We start from the raw sequence: 18,802 nt of genomic DNA, 5'->3' as shown, positions 1-18,802 counted from the left end.
TCAAGGTTAACCTCAGTTCTCTGCATATATCGCTTTCTTCTTGGTGCTTATTTTATTTCATTATTTGCTTATTCTCTCTTATGAAATTAAAAGAAATTGATATGTAAATGTTCAACTTTCCTTTACAGTTGTTGGTATCTTCTTTTGATTAATTTGTAAAATATGGATATACCTGAAATCTATTTGATTTTAATGATAGAAAATAATTTTTGTGAAGATCAACGATTATCCTTGAGTTATCTGGATTAGTGGTTTTATAAATACTAGCATACAGCCCAGACCCATTAGTGTCATTTAGGATGTGTGTTAACACCTTAGAATCGCCCACAAATCTGAATTTTCCTCAAGCTGTCCAGGTGACTCCAATTGCAACGTTGGTTGAGCTACCAGGAATACAGGCCCGCCCCCTGGTGGTCACCCAAAAAAGCCAACACAAGTTTTGAAATTCACTGAAACAACATGCCTTGCACTGGACGCTCCTACATTGAATGCAGGTATGTGGGAGACCATGAGGGTGCTTCAAGGTGCTGCAGTGTGCATGCCTGCTCCCACTGTGGGACCCCTGGCCCCAAACAACACCCTCAGGAGCTACCCCGAGGCACAAGGCAACACACGACCGTTCCAAAATGACTTTACATCCCTCAATCCCAGGCAATATACATGCATAGAAAAATACTGCCTCTTGCTAACTCATCTTTCCTCAATCAGATGGAATACTAGAGACATCAGGAACAGAAGACAGATTTGAAAAGGAAGCATACCAGCATACCAGCTAGAGCAGTGCAGCAGCTCTTTGTTGTCCAAGCGATGCAAGCACGTATCCCCACAGCACAGTGAGATGGCAACTGGGAAGCAATGGGCCTAACTGCGGGGGACCGCAAGCATCTGTGATGAACGGAGAACGGGCGCTTGCTCTCCCACATGAGCATGATCTGAAACCAGTGCCACGGTCCTGACACATGCTGAAGCAGCAACAGATCACACGCAGGAGAGCAAGGGTGAGCCGTGGAAATGGAGCTTAAGCATGATAAATCAACACAGCATTGCCTTCCATCCACCTTGCTCTACTTCAGGAAAGCACACTCACTCGCGAGGCCGTGTGCTCACAGCAGGTGCCTGGGGAAAGCCAGAGCCACACAGTCATGCAAGTGTGACTGCACTGAGCTGCCCCTCATACAGCGGGGGCGGCTTGTGGAGTGCCAGCCCCGTGGTGGCAATGCTCGGGGGCCACACGCATGAGCAAGAGGCACACCCAGGGCTGCTTGGATCAGTCACATGACTGTCAGCAAAATGAAGAGAGGATCGGGGATTTCAAGCTCCAGAAACAGGAAATGGCAGCTGGAATCTGACTGTTGCTGCACGTTTTTTAAAAGTTTCTTTGAAAATATAATTGCTTTTACTAGTTTAGGATAAGATACACCTTTACATCATGCTTATGAAATTAAAAAAAGTCCTTGAAAAGTATAATATTCAGAACAGTAACAAATGTACTTTATTACCCAAAGCAAAAGCATTCCGACTTATTTTATGCTTTCCATGTGTGTGGAATGGAGCAGGAATACCTCCTCTATGTCATAAAAAGGAGCACTTTAGGAAACTAAATGTGTTATCAGAATTCCATGTCAGCACAGGAATTACCAGGAGAAAAACCTAAACACACAAGGTGGCCTGCTCATGCCATATCTGGGCTAGGCCTTTGCATCAGTCTGAATAGCAGCAACGCGGTGCTCTTTACAAAGGAATAGACAGCATAAAGAAGCGAGCTTGCCTTCAGCCACGGTACCTTTGGAAATAGAAGCATGGATTTTAAATCCCAGTGTCTCCTCTAACTGGTTATAGTCGGATTCCACGGAGGATGCGTGAAGCGTTTCGACCAAGAAAGGCATCCTGCCATGGGCCTCGTCATAGAGCACGCTGTGGTTCCAGGTGTACGGAATGCTGACGCCGTCCACGGTGAAGAGGCGCGTGGAGCGCGCGTGCAGCTGCCCGGGGCCGGTCTGGATGTAGTCCTCCGTGTAGTCCTAAGGGGGACAGTGGGCATTGGAGCAGCGACATGGCTCAGAGCGGGCTTTGGTTTGGTTCTGCTTTTTCCTAAGTGCACTACGAGCTGAAGAATGAGAAAACAGGGCTTAGGAACAACACGCGGGTCTAAATAAAGGCGCAGCTGTGAACCCTCACACAGTAACCGTACCAGCTTGCTAACCTTGCTACCATGCTTAGTAAGAACTCACAGGTGTGGGTCAAGAATAAGGATGACTGTCGCCATCCTTTGATTCCTGAAATATTTCTGTGGGTGGTATTCAGAAACACAGTGTAGGAATTACTGCTCCTTTGAGGAAAATTAGGCCCGTGGCTTAAGTCACAGCTGTGATCTCGGTCCCGTCAGCCAGGGTGCTCAAAGCACTGACTTTGGGGAGACTGTCCCCGAAGATGGCTAACAACATTTAGCTACTCGCCCATGGCCTGTGCAGCCGAGATCTGCTCTGCAGCGAGGTCTCGGTGCAGTTGCCATGGCCTCCCCACTGCTGCTTGTGCTGCTGCCCTAATGAAGCAAGCAGGAAGGCGTCTCGGCTGCTACCTTGATGTTGATGTCCACAGGCGACGGAAGCTGCAGGATGTAGCCACTCACAATGACGTCCAGCAGCAAAGCGCCATCGGGATCCAGGCCCCGGGCAATGTGCGTCATTCGCAGGACTTCTCCTGGGAATTACAAGGCCTTCATTTTGTAACAGCAAAAATACAGTCTGTGTAAGCCCGGGACGGATTTACTTACGGTCGTTACAGCATAAAAATAGACCGAAAAATAGTGAATTAAATGACCATGTGGCCTCTCCATTAGTGAGGCTTACTGAATTAAGTCTCTGAAAGATTCTTTTCAAGAGGCACAAACACAGCAGTAGATTCTGTGAAGAACTCTGCACTTTACACATCCAAGTTCTGCAGAATCAGCCCACCCGTGAGCAGGGATGGACCACCCTATCCGGCAGACGGGCAGAAGCCATGAGTCTGGGACAAGGCATTGCTCTTTCTGATGCTCCAGAAATTGTGAAAGGCACTACTCATCAGGGCAATGCCCACCAACCAATGATATCACCTCATGTGGGGGAGGGCCAAAGAAGACGACAGCGTAAGGATGCGGAGAGAGGGCGCCCCTGCACCCTGTGGGGGGAGTGGAGAATGGCTGAGCCACTGTGGGAGAAAACAGTAGGGGCACTCCTTAAAATGCTAACACAGGAACCCACTGCTGGCAGAATACTCAGGGAGCAACACCTGTCTGCTGAGGAAACATCCACACTGTCCATCGGTGCTCGAATGGACTAAGGAACGGAGCGCACTGGTAAACACTCCGCTGTCTACAGGCGGCAATCCTGTCAGTGGAATAGGCCAACCGCAGAAAGACAGTATCACTTATAGAAACCTAAACCACAGGTGATCCCACAGAAGCGAGAAATGGGATGGTAGTGGCGAGAGGCTGTGAAAGGAGGTGAGGTTGGAGAGAAGGTTTGCTGACGGTCACTGGGTTGTAGCCACTTCGGCGTGAGATGTCCTGGGGTCCTGTGCACAGGATGGTGACGAAGATCACGCGAACAAAGCCACAGAGAGGACTCCAGGTTCACTACGAAAAGGGTGAACTACTCCCAGAGACAAGTACGTTTATCACGATGGGACACTTCAGAATGTCCGCAGGTAATAAAGTATTACAGACACCACAGAAATACATGGCTTAAGTTTTTGAAATAAAGTTTAAAAATCTGAAATAGCAAAATGGCTAGAATGAAGTAGAGACCCCTGGTCTTGTGGGTTGACTGAAGACCAGCTGTCCATGGCCTTTCTGCCCTCAAGGTCACGTCGTTGAACTTGGCCAACTGAGGAGACCTGAACCGGAGCTCTGTGAACTCCCACTCACCGCCCAGCCACGGTGAGGTGGTCTACCCGAGTCTCAGGTTACAGACAAAAGCACTCACTGGCCATGACTCATTTTTGCTTCTTTGGCCGTAACATCCCTCTTCAAGGATTAAACGGGAAAAGACACATAAAAGAGAAGGAAAAACTCTTGGTGTGGGGGAGGCAAAGCAATCACTCTGCCGATTGGGAACACATGGCCTTCTGCACGCGTTGGTCACATCAACCATGCTTACATGAAAACAGGAAACGACGCTCAGTGTTGCTAATAAAACTGGGACAAAAACTCTATAAATAATTTTTCTCTATAGGAACAAGTAATATGTTTTCCTTAACCCCACACTTCATAATAACCACTTTAAAAACAGTAGCAGAAAATGCCATACAGCTGACGCTTACCAGTTGCAAATTCCACTTGGGTCTCCCTTTTGAACACTGCGTTAGTCAGGGTGAAGCCATTCACGGCCCCTCCTAACTCCTTCGCTGCTGTCCAGTAAATGGGGTTCAGAAGAGAAACGATCTTTTTCATTGCTGGGCCTAAAAAAGGGGTTCAAATGACCAAGGGGAGCACTTCCTTATCCCTGTCTTTATGATACATCACAAGATGAATCAGGTCGCATGGCACAAAGTAACTAGGATTGCTTTCCATGTCGCACATTTCCCTCTGGGACGGAGAGACGCACTACCACACTGAGCATCTCCACAAAGTCAGTGGAAGTAGTAACATTGTCACCATTTTTTGTTTATTGTTTTAAGGCTTAATGAGTTTTGACATTTTGGTGTATTTACTTCATTATGTTTTAAAGACACAAAATAAACCTATTATACCCACCAACTGATGACTAGCTAAATAAAATGCAGCATAAATATGTAATAGGAAGGCTTTATTTTTTTAAAGGAGGCTTTATATATGAACAACTTTTATAAGCAAACACTCACCCAGACTGCGAGGCACATTGGCAATGTTGGCATGGATAATTCTAGTATCTGAATAAGGGCTATCTGTCACTGTGGCATTAAGGAAAGCAACGCCAAATTCAACGTCGTTAATGCTTCCAATAACACTTCCTCTGGCTCGCTGGGGCCCACCTGTTAGGACAAGCAAGCAATTCCATCACCATTACATGACTCTCGGAGATGCTGCAAATCTTCTCTCAAACATCAGAAAGGTCAGATCCATTTGACTTTAAAAGCGAAATAAACAAACTTTGAAACATTCTCCTTTCATGGAACACCTATCATCCTTCATAAATTTAGAATCTTTCCAATCTATGTACAAAACAGTATTATTTTACAAGCCAAAGAACACAATTAGCATCCAGTCCCCAAACCAAAAGAGTGCTGGTTGATGCTGACGGCATGGTGATGACATTGGAGCCCATTCAGCATGCCGCCACAACGGTGAACACTGAGCAAGTCATCCTGAAAGAGAGTTCATAGGAATCAAGTGACTTTCCCACAATCAGTTAGCAAGTGGCGAGATAGGGGCCTGGTGCGATGGCTCAACCGGCTAATCCTCTACCTTGCAGCACTGGCAAGCCATAGGGGTAAAGTTCATGTCCTAGCCGTTCCACTTCCCCCAGCTCCCTGCTTGTGGCCTGGGAAAGCAGTAAAGGATGGGGACCCTGCATCTGGAAGGAGCTCCTGGGTTTGGATTGGCTCAGCTCCAGCTGTTGAGGACATGTGGGGAGTGAACCAGTAGATGGAAGATCTTTGTCTCTCCTCTCTGCAAAATCTTCCCACCCACGTCCCATCACATTTTTTTTTTCTTCAAGAAAGTGGTGGGATAAGAATCTGCAATTGTCTGTCTCACACCCAGCTTCTTCATTTTGACAGAATGTTGTATATGCATATATAACGTTAATCTGAAATAGGTACTCACTGTGGAATGCCCAAAATGAGTGAATTAATATAAATTACCTCATGCATTTTTAAAAATTTTTACTTTTTACTGGAAAGGCAGATTTACAGAGAGAAAGAGAGACAGAAAGTTCCTCCATCTGCTGGTTCACTCCCCAATGGCTGAAGCTGAGCCCATCTGGAGCCAAGGAGCCTAGAGCTTCTTCTGGATCTCCCATGTGAGCTTAGGGTCCCAAGGCTCTGGGCCATCTTCTGCTGCGTTCCCAGACCACAAGTAGGGAGCTGGATGGGAAGTGGACCAGCTGGGACACAAACCGGTGCCTGTATGGGATCCCAGTGGTTGTAAGGTGAGGATTTAGCCACTAGGCTACCATGCCAGGCCCTGTAGCCAAAAAATTTAAAATTTTTGTGGCCAGAAAATTGAGGATGTAGTTTTCTAGCAACTTTCTTTCTCTCTTTCTTTTTTAATGAAGGAAGATTATTTGAAAGACAGAGAGAAATTTTGATCTTCATATGCTGGTTCACTCCCCAGGTGGGCTCCATGGCTGCACAAGGTCAGAGTCAGCAGCCGGAAGTTTCATTCATCTGGGTCCCACGGGTATAGAGGCCCAAACACTTGGGCCACCATCAGGGCCCTGGCTGGGAAATGGAGCAGCTGAAACTCAAACTGGTGTCCGTATGGGATGCCATTGCTCCACGTGGCAGCTTTACCTGCTCTGCAACAATGCCAACCTTTGTTAGCAATTTTCAAGAATACAGTATACACTGGGGAGTACAAAAAGGCTGAATTCACAGGAACGGTGTGGTGGCTGTCGGGGCCAGGGTGCAGCAGGCAGGACGTGGGGAGTGGGCGAGACGCTGGTCAAAGTTCCTGCCATCTCAGTAGGCCAGGGAGTAGGTCCAAGAGGGACAGAGCCCAATGGTTCCTCCAAGGGGACACAGTCACACAGGCAGCTCACAACAAAACAGTGCCGGGTCCTGTCTGAGGTCCCTGCGAGGCAGATGGCAGCTGTCCAAGGATCACTCATTATGTCCTGCTTCTCACTGAAGGTCTAGATGTTTTCCTTATTCTACGGGAAAATGTTCAACCTGAGAAAAATTTCAGCAGGGTACTCTTTGTTAATAGTAAAACCCAGGCCAAAATAATTTGGCTGAAAAAAAGATTACATGTATTTTCAAAAGTTATCCTTGCAGTAATTTCAGGCCTTCTTTCCACTGCTCAACAAAATCCTTGGTTACTAGCAAGGGACAGGTAGTTAAAAACATTTTTTAAAAATAAAATAGGTCTTCAGCTTAATGGTTGGACTTGAGGGTGATGACCATTTGTTCCTCTTGGGGTTTCAATTAACTGGATTGCTCTATGCACTTGTGATTTGCTATTTCTAGTGGGTCCTGTTATCACCAAGCTTGGTTAATAAAGATTCCTTAATAAACTTTAAGAAAAAATTAGTTGTATGGATCTGGTGTAATAGCTTAGCGGCTAAATCCTTGCCTTGCAACCACTAGGATCCCATACAGGCACCAGCTGGTGTCTGGTTGCTCCACTTCCCATCTGGCTCCCTGCTTCCGGTCTGGGAAGGCAGCAGAGGACGGTCCAGGGCCTTGGGACCCTGTGCCCACATGGGAGACCCAGAAGAGGCTCCAGGCTCCTGGCTTCAGGTTGGCTCATTCCAATCATTGCGGCCACTTGTGCTGTGAACCAGCAGATGGAAGATCTTTCTCTTTGTCTCTCCTTTTGTCTATATCTCTGACTTTCCAATTAAAAACAATCTTAAAAAAACACACAATTTGTTGTATCAGTGGTGGAAACAGTAGGAAAGCAGTTAGTGGTAAAATTCGTGCATATTCATTGTCTGACATTTTGTAGTTCAGCTTGTTTGAAAGCAATCCAGGGGTAATATACAATTATCATGTACCACCGACTGCAGAGAAAGAGTTGTATCCAACCTGAGGAAAAAAATCAGTAATTCTAGTACTCCTTCATTTTAACTCACACTACTAGAGAGAGAACATTTTTGCACGCTGATTCACCCTTGTACTGAGGGGAACCTGTTCAGGGAAAGGCAGCTAAGGACCCGGGTAATGGGCACACGGACAAGGGAGAGATACGGATGGTATCCCACAGTGGGCATAAGTTTGGAAAGTCCTCACATACCTGGGATGGGCTGCACAGAGAGCTCTCAGAAGGAAGTGAAAACAGGGTGGAGATCGAAAGAGAGTTTGAGTCTTAAGCAAGCCAGGGGAAGCAGAAGTCTGTGGACAGAGGCAACAGTCTGTTGGTCCTTCTGTGGGCAGTGAGTCGCCATGTCTGAGAAACAAGAGGAGTGAGGAGCAGGGGGCGAGATCTTGCAGGAGAGTCAGGGCTGGTCAGGACCTCCATCTCCCAGCCAGCTCCCTCTGATGGCCCCAGTGTTTGGGCCTCTGCCCCCCTGTGGGAGCCCTCTCTGCTGCTTCTCTTTTGTCTAAAGTAGGTGGAACGCGGGCAGGGCGGGTCACTAACTCACCTAATTCTCTGGGTCACCACTGAGCACCGTGGCCTTCCACTCTGACCCCGGTTCTGTAGTTCCTTGGACGAATGGGAATCCCAGGGCCCCACAGCTGTCCCCTGCTTCTGGCCACCTCGGCTAGCCTAACCCAAACCATGTTCCTGGTTGGACTTGCTGTTGGCACCAGAGGCTGAGCTGCAGAACCGTCCCTGGGCACCAGGCAGGGGACACGAGACACTCGGCGGTGAGTGCATCAGCAGACACCTGACTTTGGCTTGGGTAAGCCTTACAAACCTGCTCACATCACTTTCCCTCCCTCTATCAAATGGGCTTTCTTGACTTTCAGGGGCATGTTACTTCTAAAACAACCTGAAAGCTTGGGAAAGTCCAATGGTATCTTGACATGTGCCCAACAGGAACCTACTGTCCACCTTACGACCTTTAATAGTCTATCCACTGAGAGTGGGCATCTAGCTTTATTCACCCCCAGAAAAGGTCTGGGAGTTCTAGAACACTGAGCTTTGTACCTTCTGCGTTCCCACCTGTGAATCAACAGCCTTGAGAGACACTCAGTGGCTGGCCTGTCTAGCCCTCAGCCTGCAGACTCACACTCTTTGCCTTGTCCACCCTGCCCTTGGACCCATCAAGCCAAAGCTGCCGCCAGCAGCTGTGCAGAGCACAGCCTTCTGTGAGGAAGCCTGCAAGGAGAGAGCAGAGGCTAACACCCAGGCAAGCGTGTCTGTTCCCACAGCACAGCTGGGGAGAGGAGTGTCTTTCCCATCCCTGCAGGCAGGTGCCACCATGTCACCTGTGGCCTCAGAAGGGCCCCTTTATTTCATCCGCAGAAAGGCTATGTCCTCACAGTGGTCCTGCCGGCGCCCATTAGCTGCTCACCTGGACACGCCTGAGAATTGCATCTGGATACCTGGGTGGCATCCCCTGCACAGGAACGGCCACCTTGCGATGGCGCTGGACTGTCGCAGAGCCGTCTCCGAGTCTTCTCACCTCCTCCACAAGAGGCAGAGCACTGGCTCCACCTGTGCCAGTGTCCCCAGTTTCCATCCACTGGGAACAAGATCAACAATCAACACCAAGAACTGGGCTTTCAAAGTCCACACTCGGAGCACTTCTACCTCGACAGCCATGCGGTCGGAGGCAGTGGCAACACTGCAACAGGCAGCATGCAATGCTCTACACAGCCGACTGCCAGGAAGGCAGAACTCACCAGGACACATGTTGGCGTTGCACCTCTGCACCTGGGAGTCTGGCCCTCCACAAGCTCGCCCCCCGTGGGAAGGACGTGGGTTGTCACACGTGCGGTAGCGCCGCATCTGCCCTCCGTTACATGTCCGGCTGCATGCTCCCCAGGCACTCCAGGGGCTCCAGTGACCATGCGCTACAACACAGAAACATGCAACACTGAAACACAGCTCTGGACAGTGCCGGACAGCCGGGCGGTGTGCACAAGTCCCTCCCCAGGCACGGACTGAACAGTGCCGGACAGCCGGGCGGTGTGCAGTAGTTTCTCCCCAGGAACAGACAGCGGCTCCAGTGTACCAAGAGGCGGTCCGGTCCCCAGGTAGCTGGTTAGTTGCTATTTTGACTAGAGAACAGGCGTCCACCTCAGTGGCTGTGGAGTTTCACTTAGCAAGCATTTACCGAGCCTGCACGGGGGCTATGAGTGAGTCAGGGTCTCTTATCCGGAAGTGGGCACAGACAGAGTACATGGCAACCATGACTGCCACACACTGGGCTGCTGCCGATTCTTGAAATGCTCCTTAGAAACTGAATGGAGGCAGAGCTTCCTGTTTGTGTCCACAAAGGGAACAGGCGAAGAAGGAGATGGATGCGGGGCTCTTGCCGGCTTACTCGCAGTCCATCCCATACAGAGCCTGTGAAACGGGACTCAGCCCTGGCCCCGGGCCCAGGACACTGACAGAACTCAGGAGAAACAGCAGCAGCCACGGACATTTTACCATCCCAATGCAATGGCTGAAGGACCTAATTGCAGAAGACCAACACTTCCAAGACCCAGGGCCCCAAGGGAACCGAAGGAAAGCGGGACTGACTCACTTGGACATGGGTCACCATTGCAAAAGGCACTTTGCAGGTCAGCGCCCTCACATCCATGGCCGCCATGCTGGGGTGCGGGGTCAGTGCAGTGCCGCCTCCTCTGCCTGGCACCTCCACCACAGGACACAGTGCAGGCACTCCAGCTCGTCCACATTGCCCACTTGCCATCAACTGGATGAGAACACACACGTGCTTAGGTATTACCTGAGAGCGACCAGGTCATGGTCTGGGCATGGCTAGGTGGAGGGCTGTTCTAGGCACGGAGTCACAGTAAGCAGACTGCGTCAGAGGTGTCCAAGGCCCTGCCTAGAGGTCGCGGTCTGAGCACGGCTGGGTGCAAGGCTGCTCTTGGGGAGATGTCTGTGTCAGGGGCATCCACACCCACGGCCCCAACAGCACCTTTGTCTCACCTGGACAGGGTCTTTCCCTGCAGACCTGCAGCTGCATTTCTGCCCCATCGCAGGGGGAGCCACTGAAGGCGGGTGGTGGGCTGTTGCAGAGCCTGCTTCTTGCCTGGGTTCCTTCCCCACAGCTTGAGCTGCACGCACCCCAGGGCTGCCAGGAGCTCCAGGCTCCGTGAACTACAAAATACACCAAGGAACAAAGCTTCAACTCATACAGTCATGTTTGCTTGAAAAACACAATTATACAAATAAATTAACTCAGCAATGAGTTAATTAGCTCACAATCTAAAATAACTGAAGTTGAACCAAAGGAAACATTACAAACGGTGCTCTTCTTTCTCCTTCTGGTTAGATTTTTCAGAGGATTTTTTGTCTAGGGAATTTCAGAAGGCCTGCCTAATGCCAAAATAAATGCTTAAAATTATCCAAAGGGACTGAAATTAGATTTACTCCAACTACTGAAATTAGATTTACTCCAACTACCGTGTGCAAACACGATCTGAGTGTTTCATCCTGGCTAAGGCCTTGCGTTCAGTGTCTGGGACAGCGGAGGGCCCCAGGGCTGCCAGGAGAAGGCTGTCCACCAGACCCATGTGGACAACACGAGTATTCTGCACCATGACAAGCTGGACCCCAAGCTGTCAGAGTCCACCTTTACGTGAATTCAGCGGCATGCTACATGTACTTGGCTCTTTTAACACCACGGAAATTTGCAGAGCTGGAACTCTGAAAAATTTTCTCCATGACATAGTGTTCATGAATTAAAAGTTCTGAATAACATACTCACCTGCTTCCTAAACAAGAGAAAAAAGTGATGAGTAGTTTCCAAGGAGTGATACTGGCCTTCCTTTTGGTCGGTGACACATTACACCATTTGGCCACAAGACTGGAACAACCTTAGGTTTCCAACCAGGTGCACGGGCTGAGCGTCAACACTACGCTTTTCCTGTACCACAGTCAGTACAGGTCATAATTTTGTTTTACAGCAACTCTCGAGATATAGAGTGCATGTAGTATGTTGATGAACCAAAGTAGAGGCAACAAGGTTTGGACCTAAACACTCCCCACTTAGCCATTAACCTGTTCCTTTTACTGTTTTGTTCAGACTGTGTTATTTAAAATGTATCTTGACTGTGTTGATCAACAATCAGTCCATGCACTATGTAGACGGATGAAAGGTGGTCCCACAGATCTGTCAAGCCAAGGGAAACAAGCATGGCCTTGACAATGCAGCGGCCACCACTCAACGTGTCCTGTGCTTAACTCTGATTCCTCATGCTCACAGGCCTCACTCCTCAGCTTCAATGATGCTAACACATCCGATTTGCGCCGATATTGGTTAACCAAAACCCAAATCTCTTACAACATACAATTCTAGAGAGACTTTTCAGTGTAACTGGGTGACATCCATTTGTTTAAAATCTGTTTAGTTTCTACTTTATGTATATGTAGAGGTTTCTATTTGAAGATTTCTTTTTCACTTTTAATCAATATAGAAAAACTTCAGCAGAATTGCATTTCATAACATAAAAAGCAGAGTTAAATGTTTCTTTTATATGAGTGAAAATAAGAAAAAGGAAGAGTGAGAACATGAGCCAGAGAAGGCATAAAAAGTCACACTGTCTAGATGATACAAAGTAAAGCCAAAATTAACCAGTCAACCACAAATACCAAACCTCCACAGCTGAAACACCATAATGAGGTATTATTATATACCTAGTGGGTGAAATACTGCTAAGAAGGTAACACAGTTTCAAGGTTTTTCTAAAGTCCTTATTAGTTATAAATGTGAACACGAGAGGAGTAGAAGAGTCCATCTTCCCACGCACAAAGCTAACCTCATCCACGCAAGGCAGGCTGACTGTGTCTTCTGAAAGGAAGCACTGAGACACAAGTGCTTGTGCTGAGACACTGGTGCAATGCTGTGAGAGGAGCAGGAACTCAGAGACCACCAGACTGCAGAAGGCTCCTAGGCAAGAGACTAGAGGGCCATGCCTGGGGAGGAAAGGTGTGGTCCTGAACTGGAGGCTGGAAGGAGAAAACTGGCTAACAAGGATCCTATGGAAACAGCTGACAACGCCCGGAAGATGGGCTGCAGATCAGAGCGTGAGGTTAAAGGATGGCATTGTAGGCGCTGTGCCAGGGCTCAGTCCCCTATCTTCTATGACAGCTGGCCTGCTTGTGAGAGAGAACGCACTTGTTTTAGGAAGCACAATTGGTGAATCTGGGTAAAGGTAAGTTCTTTGTTTTATCCTTGCATTTTTCCCCCAAGTTCCATCTTACACACACTACCAGTGAGAAATAGTGTTTTTGAGTATCTGCTTATCCGGCAGTCAGACAGGAATAAACTGAGGAAGGTCTGATGAGCTGTCTGCAGTGAGGAAGGAAGCCTGGGCTTGTGGTGTCTGCTGATTTCTGTGGTGCAGATACCCTGCCGTGGCCATGTCTACCTACCCAGGAAGCATCCCTAAACCCTAGCTGGTCGCACCGCGTGGATCTACTCACATTGTTCCTAAGGAAGAGCCAAAGCCAGCTGATCCAGGAGCTCAGGACAGTGAAAGCGCACAGAAGGAAGCTGAGGGGACAGTGAGTGAAACAGTCCATAGAAGGAAAACAGGCCTTCACCTTAAGACATCTGACAATGCTGGATTTCAACTGTATAGTCGTCAGAGCCGACAGCTTGCGAAACATTACTCTTACTAGGTATTTCGGTTCCTTCTGGCTTTTGGTTTACTTCCTTTAAGATTTCAGGACAATGTTGTCCGGTCACATCATGCAAGTTCTCAACAGCAAATCAAGACACTTGGTATGAAAATGAATAGGTCTGAGACTCAGGCCACAGGGGCTCAGATCCCTGCCTCACATTCTGCAAGCTGTGCAATCTAAGGTAAAAGGAAAGAAAGGAGGGAGGGAGGGTCTCTTTTCTGAGTCTCCCCACCTCTGCACAAGATGCACCACGTGGTGGTGCTGCCGTCCTCTGTCTGCTTTGTCCAGAGCCTATTGCAGCTAAAGGATCTTTTCCCAGCTGTGCCCCACAGCTTTAACCCCTGGAGCTGGTTTAGCCAGTTTCTGAAAGGTGCTCTCATTTGAACTCTGGCAGTGCCTGAGCAAAGACTGAATGCTCAGTAAATATTTATTGAATGAGCCCTTTATTCCACAGGATTTGGGGGGTGGGACTTCAACATGGAGCTCAGGCTGTCTGGACGCCAGGCAGGAAAGTGGTCACGGACTATCAAAGTATCCTTCTCCTGGACTCAGGCAACTTCAGGGTGTGTGTGTGACCCACACAAAAACCAAGCAGGCTTCTTTTTTGGAGGTCAATCTGAATTATGAGAAAGAATTTAGGCCTTTTCCTCTGGGACTTTGCTTAGATTACGAGGTCCCTGAGATGCAGTAGCTGCCAGAAGCCCTTTTCTCTTCCCTTTCCCACCAGATGGAAAAAGTTTCATGGAGAACAGAGCCACGGAGGAATGTGGAGACGAGAGAGGAGACAGGCGAGTCAATTCATGCCAAATTTCTGGAGCCCATTATATCTGAAAGAGGACTTTTCTGCTTAAGCTTGTCCAACTGATTTCTGTGACTTTAATCAGAAAGCGCTCTAAGACACAGTCGGTATCAACACCTAGGTGAAGCATCCAAGTGACTCCCGTGACAGGCTCCGTGGATATAAGCTGTTGGGCTTTTGCCTGAAAGAGCTGCATGCACCGGGCAAGTCTAAAAATGTTCTGCAAAATGGATGGCTGGATTCAATGTCACCTCAGGCCATCATCTGTAAAACTGACTTCATAAACACTTCAGTCTTCTCTACATGATTAAAAAATAGCACCACTGCATACTTTGCATGCGTGATTAAACCAGCCATCTTACTTAGCGGTGATTAATGTCACAGCTTTGAGAAGCCTATTCATGAAACGGAATTAACAACACAGAACATGAACATCCGATCAAGGAGAGAGGCTAGGAATGTTTTCACGGTGAAGAAAAAGTAATTCTAACCCCTTAACGTACTTTTGTCTATTCTGGAACGTCGCATAAACCAAGCCCTATGGGGGCATCTTGGTGTCTGAATCTTTTCCTTGGTATCACAATTGTGTAATTCACCTGTGTAATTGCGTGGCTCAGGAGCTGTTTCCTGTGAGCGTCTAACAGGTACCCTACTGCATACACACACCACGGTCAATGGACACCTGTGGGTTTTTTTTCTTGTTGATGGCCATTGTTCAGCTGCCATCCACATCCATGTACTAAACCATCCCAACAAAATCCCTCAGAGGAACACGGAAGTTCCGCGTTTGCTAACATGAATGGCAGATCCTCACCTGGGCAAGGCCTAATGCTGCACATGACCGTTTCCACAGCACTCCCCTCACACGGCCGCCCGCCATGCTGAGCTGGTGGATTACTGCAAGTTCTGGTCCTGCTTCGGTTGCCGTGCCCACAGCTCCTTGAGCACTCTTCCCAGACACTCCACTCTGACCAGTGGCCATCCACTACACAAAGGGGAACCATGACATCATCAGGCTGACTTCAACTGACAAGTACAAATATGGAGGCAACCCAGAAGCAGTGAACACAGATGTCTGATTGCGAATCGCCTGCTTGCAGTGGGATAAAGGGATGTACCTGGACACTGCTTGTTCTGACAGCTCCGTGTGTCCGAGTCCACACCCTGGCAGAGCCTCCCTCCGTTGGCTGGAAGGGGGTTGTTGCACAGACGACTCCTCTTCTGGATGCCTTTCCCACAGGTGGCACTGCAGGCTCTCCACATGGACCACTGGGAAAAGCCACCATGAACTGCCAAGAAAACATCGACCTGAGCATCAGCTTTGGTTAAACAGAAGATTAGACGCCAGATTTTGTGACAGGCAAGCAGCAGCTATGCAGTGGAGCCTGGAGCTACTGAAGGTTGCTTTCAGAGGCTCTCCTGGCACGTCAAATGAACCTGCAGCAATGGCAGAAGAGGTGACTGGTCTCCCCGGCAGGTCCCATCCGGCCTCATGGAGAGGCTGCTGGGAGAGCCGGAGGCCGTGCAGTCCACACTCTCTTCACTTCCTGGGATTTAATTCATTCTTTAAGGCAACACGTGGGCATTGACTTCTGAGGACAAATGTGACTTAGTTTGGATGTAAACGTTTAGTTTGGGATTCTGAATGATCGGCTTAGCATCTCTGTATTTTAGCCTTTCAGTCCGGGAACTGTAACGTGGTTCTTGTTCTATGTTCCTCAGCAGGAGGATCTTAAGGTGAAAGGAGCCTTGGATTCAGTGCTGCCCTGGGCACTGCTTCATGTGGGAATCTTCCTGCTCACTCACCCTGAACCACGACTGGCACACGGATGAGGACGGAACCCAGGAGGTTTCGAGCCACACACTCATACTCGGAGGTGTCTTCCTTCTGAGCGGCAGCAATATGCAACGAGCCGTTGGAGAACACCCGAACCCGGCTGTCCCAGGCAATAGCCTGCCCCTGCCGGGACCATGTGATAGTCGGACGGGGCTCTCCGGCTGCCTGGCAGTTCAGTGTGACTTTGTCACCGGCATTAATGACAGTTTCAACAGGCTCAAGAGTGATAACAGGAGCACCTGTGGAAAAAAGCATATACAGTAACCATCTTAGTAACTGTTCTATTCACAGAACACAGCTGCTTTGCACCTGCTAAAGCTGCAAGCTGCAATGGCCGTTGATAAAGTTTTCATGGCTCTGTTTTATTTAGTGTATATGTCAAAGAAACTAAAATCCCCAGGCACATGCGCCCAGGGCACAGGCTCTGCCGCCATGCCTTCTGGATTCAGTCTCAGCGTCAGACACTCACCACCTCTCTGAACCTCTAGGTCTTCACACACAGCACCTCCCTCAGGGGTTTCTGCTGGGCTCAACTCCCAGGAACAACACTTGCGGGCCTTGAAACGCTCGTGGTGACCACTGCTGCTGCCGTTTTTGCCTGCCTTCCTCATTTTCGAGCTGATGTGTGGTCATTAGCCCATGCTGTCAGCCCCGATCCTTACTCCTCCACTCACTCCACGTGTATCAAGAGCAGGCTGTCTGCCAGGCACAGTGCTGGGGATCGAGGGTTCAGAGAAAGCAGGTGCTTCCCAGGGAACTCAGGCTCACTCCTCAGACACTAACCACGGGGCAGCAGGAGGGCTACAGGACCAGTAAATGCACGCTGGCACGGGAGCATGAACAGTATCTCAGGCATCAAACAACAGCATGGCACAGAAGATGGAATGGGAAACAACGACACAGTCAAGATTAGCAAGCAGGGATCACAGGAACCTGCCACGTGCTGGCACGGATCCCAGGGAAGGGCTGTGGTGTGGGCAGGTCTGCTGGGAGAAGCAGCGTGCTGGCATGGATCCCGGGGAAGGGCTGTGGTGTGGACAGATCTGCTGGGAGAAGCAGCGGTGTTGTGTATACACCTGGGAGTGTCTCTTGGGCTTCAGTGATCTGCGAGTCATTCACAGATGTCAAATGGCAAGTGACTCCTTCTATCAGAAGCTCAGAATGGAAACAAGAGAGTCTTCAATGTGTGAATGAGATTACTTCAAAAGACAAGCCTAAAGTGAGAAGACAAAGACAGAAACTGCTCCAGCAGCATTTTTTTTTTTTACTTTTTTTTTTTACTAGAAAGGAAGATTTACAGAGAAACATCTGTCTGCTGATTCACTGCCCAAGCGGCTGTAATGGCCATAGTTGAGTCAATCCAAGCCAGGAGCCAGGAGCAAGGAGCTGGTCTCCCACGTGGGTACAGGGTCCCAAGGCTTTGGGCCATCCTCGATTGCTTTCCCAGGCCACAAGTAGGGAGCTGGGTGAGAAGTGGAGCAGCCAGCCAGCCAGGACACGAATTGGATGCCCATACTGGATGCCAGTGCTTGGAAAGTGAGGACTTAGCCACTGAGCAATCCCACTGGGCCCAAACAGTATAATTTTTAAAACTTATTATTTTATTGAAAGGCAGAAAGGATGGGAATGGAAACAAGAACTCTTATTTGTTTATTCCCCAAATGCCCTCAACAGCCAGGAACAGCCAGGCTGAAAGTAGGAATTGGCAGGAACCTCAGTGTTTGAGCCATCACTGCTGTCTTCTTCAGAGTTTCCCATGGGGTGCAGGGACCCCATGACTTGGGCCATCCTCCAGTGCCTTCCCAGGACATGAGCAGGAAGCTGGAGCAGAAGTCAGAGCAGCCAGAACACAAAGCAGTGCTCATATGGGATGCTGGAACTTGCAGGTGGAAGATGAGCCAGTGAAGTCACTGAGCTGGCCCTGCAGCCTTTCTCAACTGGTCAGAGGGACCCTGGGAGAGTGGCTGGTGCGGTGTCTTACACTCCCCAGGGGATTCCTTAGAAAATGCCTCTTGGCCACTTACTGATGTCTGCTAAACTTGCACCTAATTACAGTCTGGGGAATGCTAGGGCGAAGCTTCTCCCCATAGCTAACGAAGACCACACAGGTCAGTCCTGCCCGGCTGACCCAGCTGCGGGCTTCCACGTGAGCCAAGGCTGCTGTCTTTGGGCAGCCCCTGCAGTTCTGCGCACTCCCCAGCAGGTCTTTAGCGCCTTTCACAGCTTCTTCATTGTGAAAGTATTTTAACATCTTGTTCTGAGACATGACAAACATGAGGAGCCCACCCGGAACACACAGGTAATCCCTTGAAGATGGATTGCAGTGAGCTGGGAACATTTATTTTTGAACTCATTTCATCTTTTTTTTTTTTTAATAGTCATGACCTCTTTTCCATTTCTTTAAAAAAATTTATCTTACAAATGCAAGCTACCTCAAACCTGCTCCTTCTGTATTAATACCACATTGACAAGAATACATAAAATAAAAACTATTTATTACTTTGAAAGAGCAAGAGGATAAAGAGGAGGAGGACAGCGAAAGCAGGACAGGCACAGAGGCCTTGCATCTGCTGGCTTCCCCCACACGTCTGTAGCAGTCAGGGCTGTGCCAGCTGGAAGCCAAGAGCCCTGGACTCACTGCAAGTCTGAATCCAGAACCCAGATGGCAGGGACTGAGTGCCTGAGCCATCACCTGCAGCCTGCCAGGGTGAGCACCGCTCGGAACAAGAACTGC

The 18,802-nt window shown here is 49.0% G+C and overlaps 1 protein-coding gene across 1 annotated transcript in view; it reads right to left on the bottom strand.

Moving 5' to 3' along the window:
* The window catches only part of HMCN1 (hemicentin 1), a 350,746-nt gene that overhangs the window by 21,314 nt on the left and 310,630 nt on the right, over window positions 1-18,802 (bottom strand). Inside the window, exons 87-97 of the mRNA XM_040985773.1 lie at window positions 16,038-16,307; window positions 15,350-15,520; window positions 15,046-15,216; window positions 10,733-10,903; window positions 10,323-10,493; window positions 9,475-9,645; window positions 9,144-9,314; window positions 4,843-4,992; window positions 4,303-4,440; window positions 2,579-2,700; window positions 1,784-2,021 (exon numbers count right to left, since the gene is read on the bottom strand). Coding sequence (XP_040841707.1) covers window positions 1,784-2,021; window positions 2,579-2,700; window positions 4,303-4,440; window positions 4,843-4,992; window positions 9,144-9,314; window positions 9,475-9,645; window positions 10,323-10,493; window positions 10,733-10,903; window positions 15,046-15,216; window positions 15,350-15,520; window positions 16,038-16,307 — 1,944 coding nt within the window. The remainder of the gene's footprint in view (window positions 1-1,783; window positions 2,022-2,578; window positions 2,701-4,302; window positions 4,441-4,842; window positions 4,993-9,143; window positions 9,315-9,474; window positions 9,646-10,322; window positions 10,494-10,732; window positions 10,904-15,045; window positions 15,217-15,349; window positions 15,521-16,037; window positions 16,308-18,802) is intronic.

This window comes from Ochotona curzoniae, unplaced genomic scaffold (assembly GCF_017591425.1).
Source record: "Ochotona curzoniae isolate NIBS_2020 unplaced genomic scaffold, NIBS_Ocur_1.0 contig_430, whole genome shotgun sequence".
Classification (NCBI taxonomy): domain Eukaryota; kingdom Metazoa; phylum Chordata; class Mammalia; order Lagomorpha; family Ochotonidae; genus Ochotona; species Ochotona curzoniae.
Note: the sequence above shows the minus strand (reverse complement) of the source record. Positions and strands in the feature narration are given on the sequence as shown.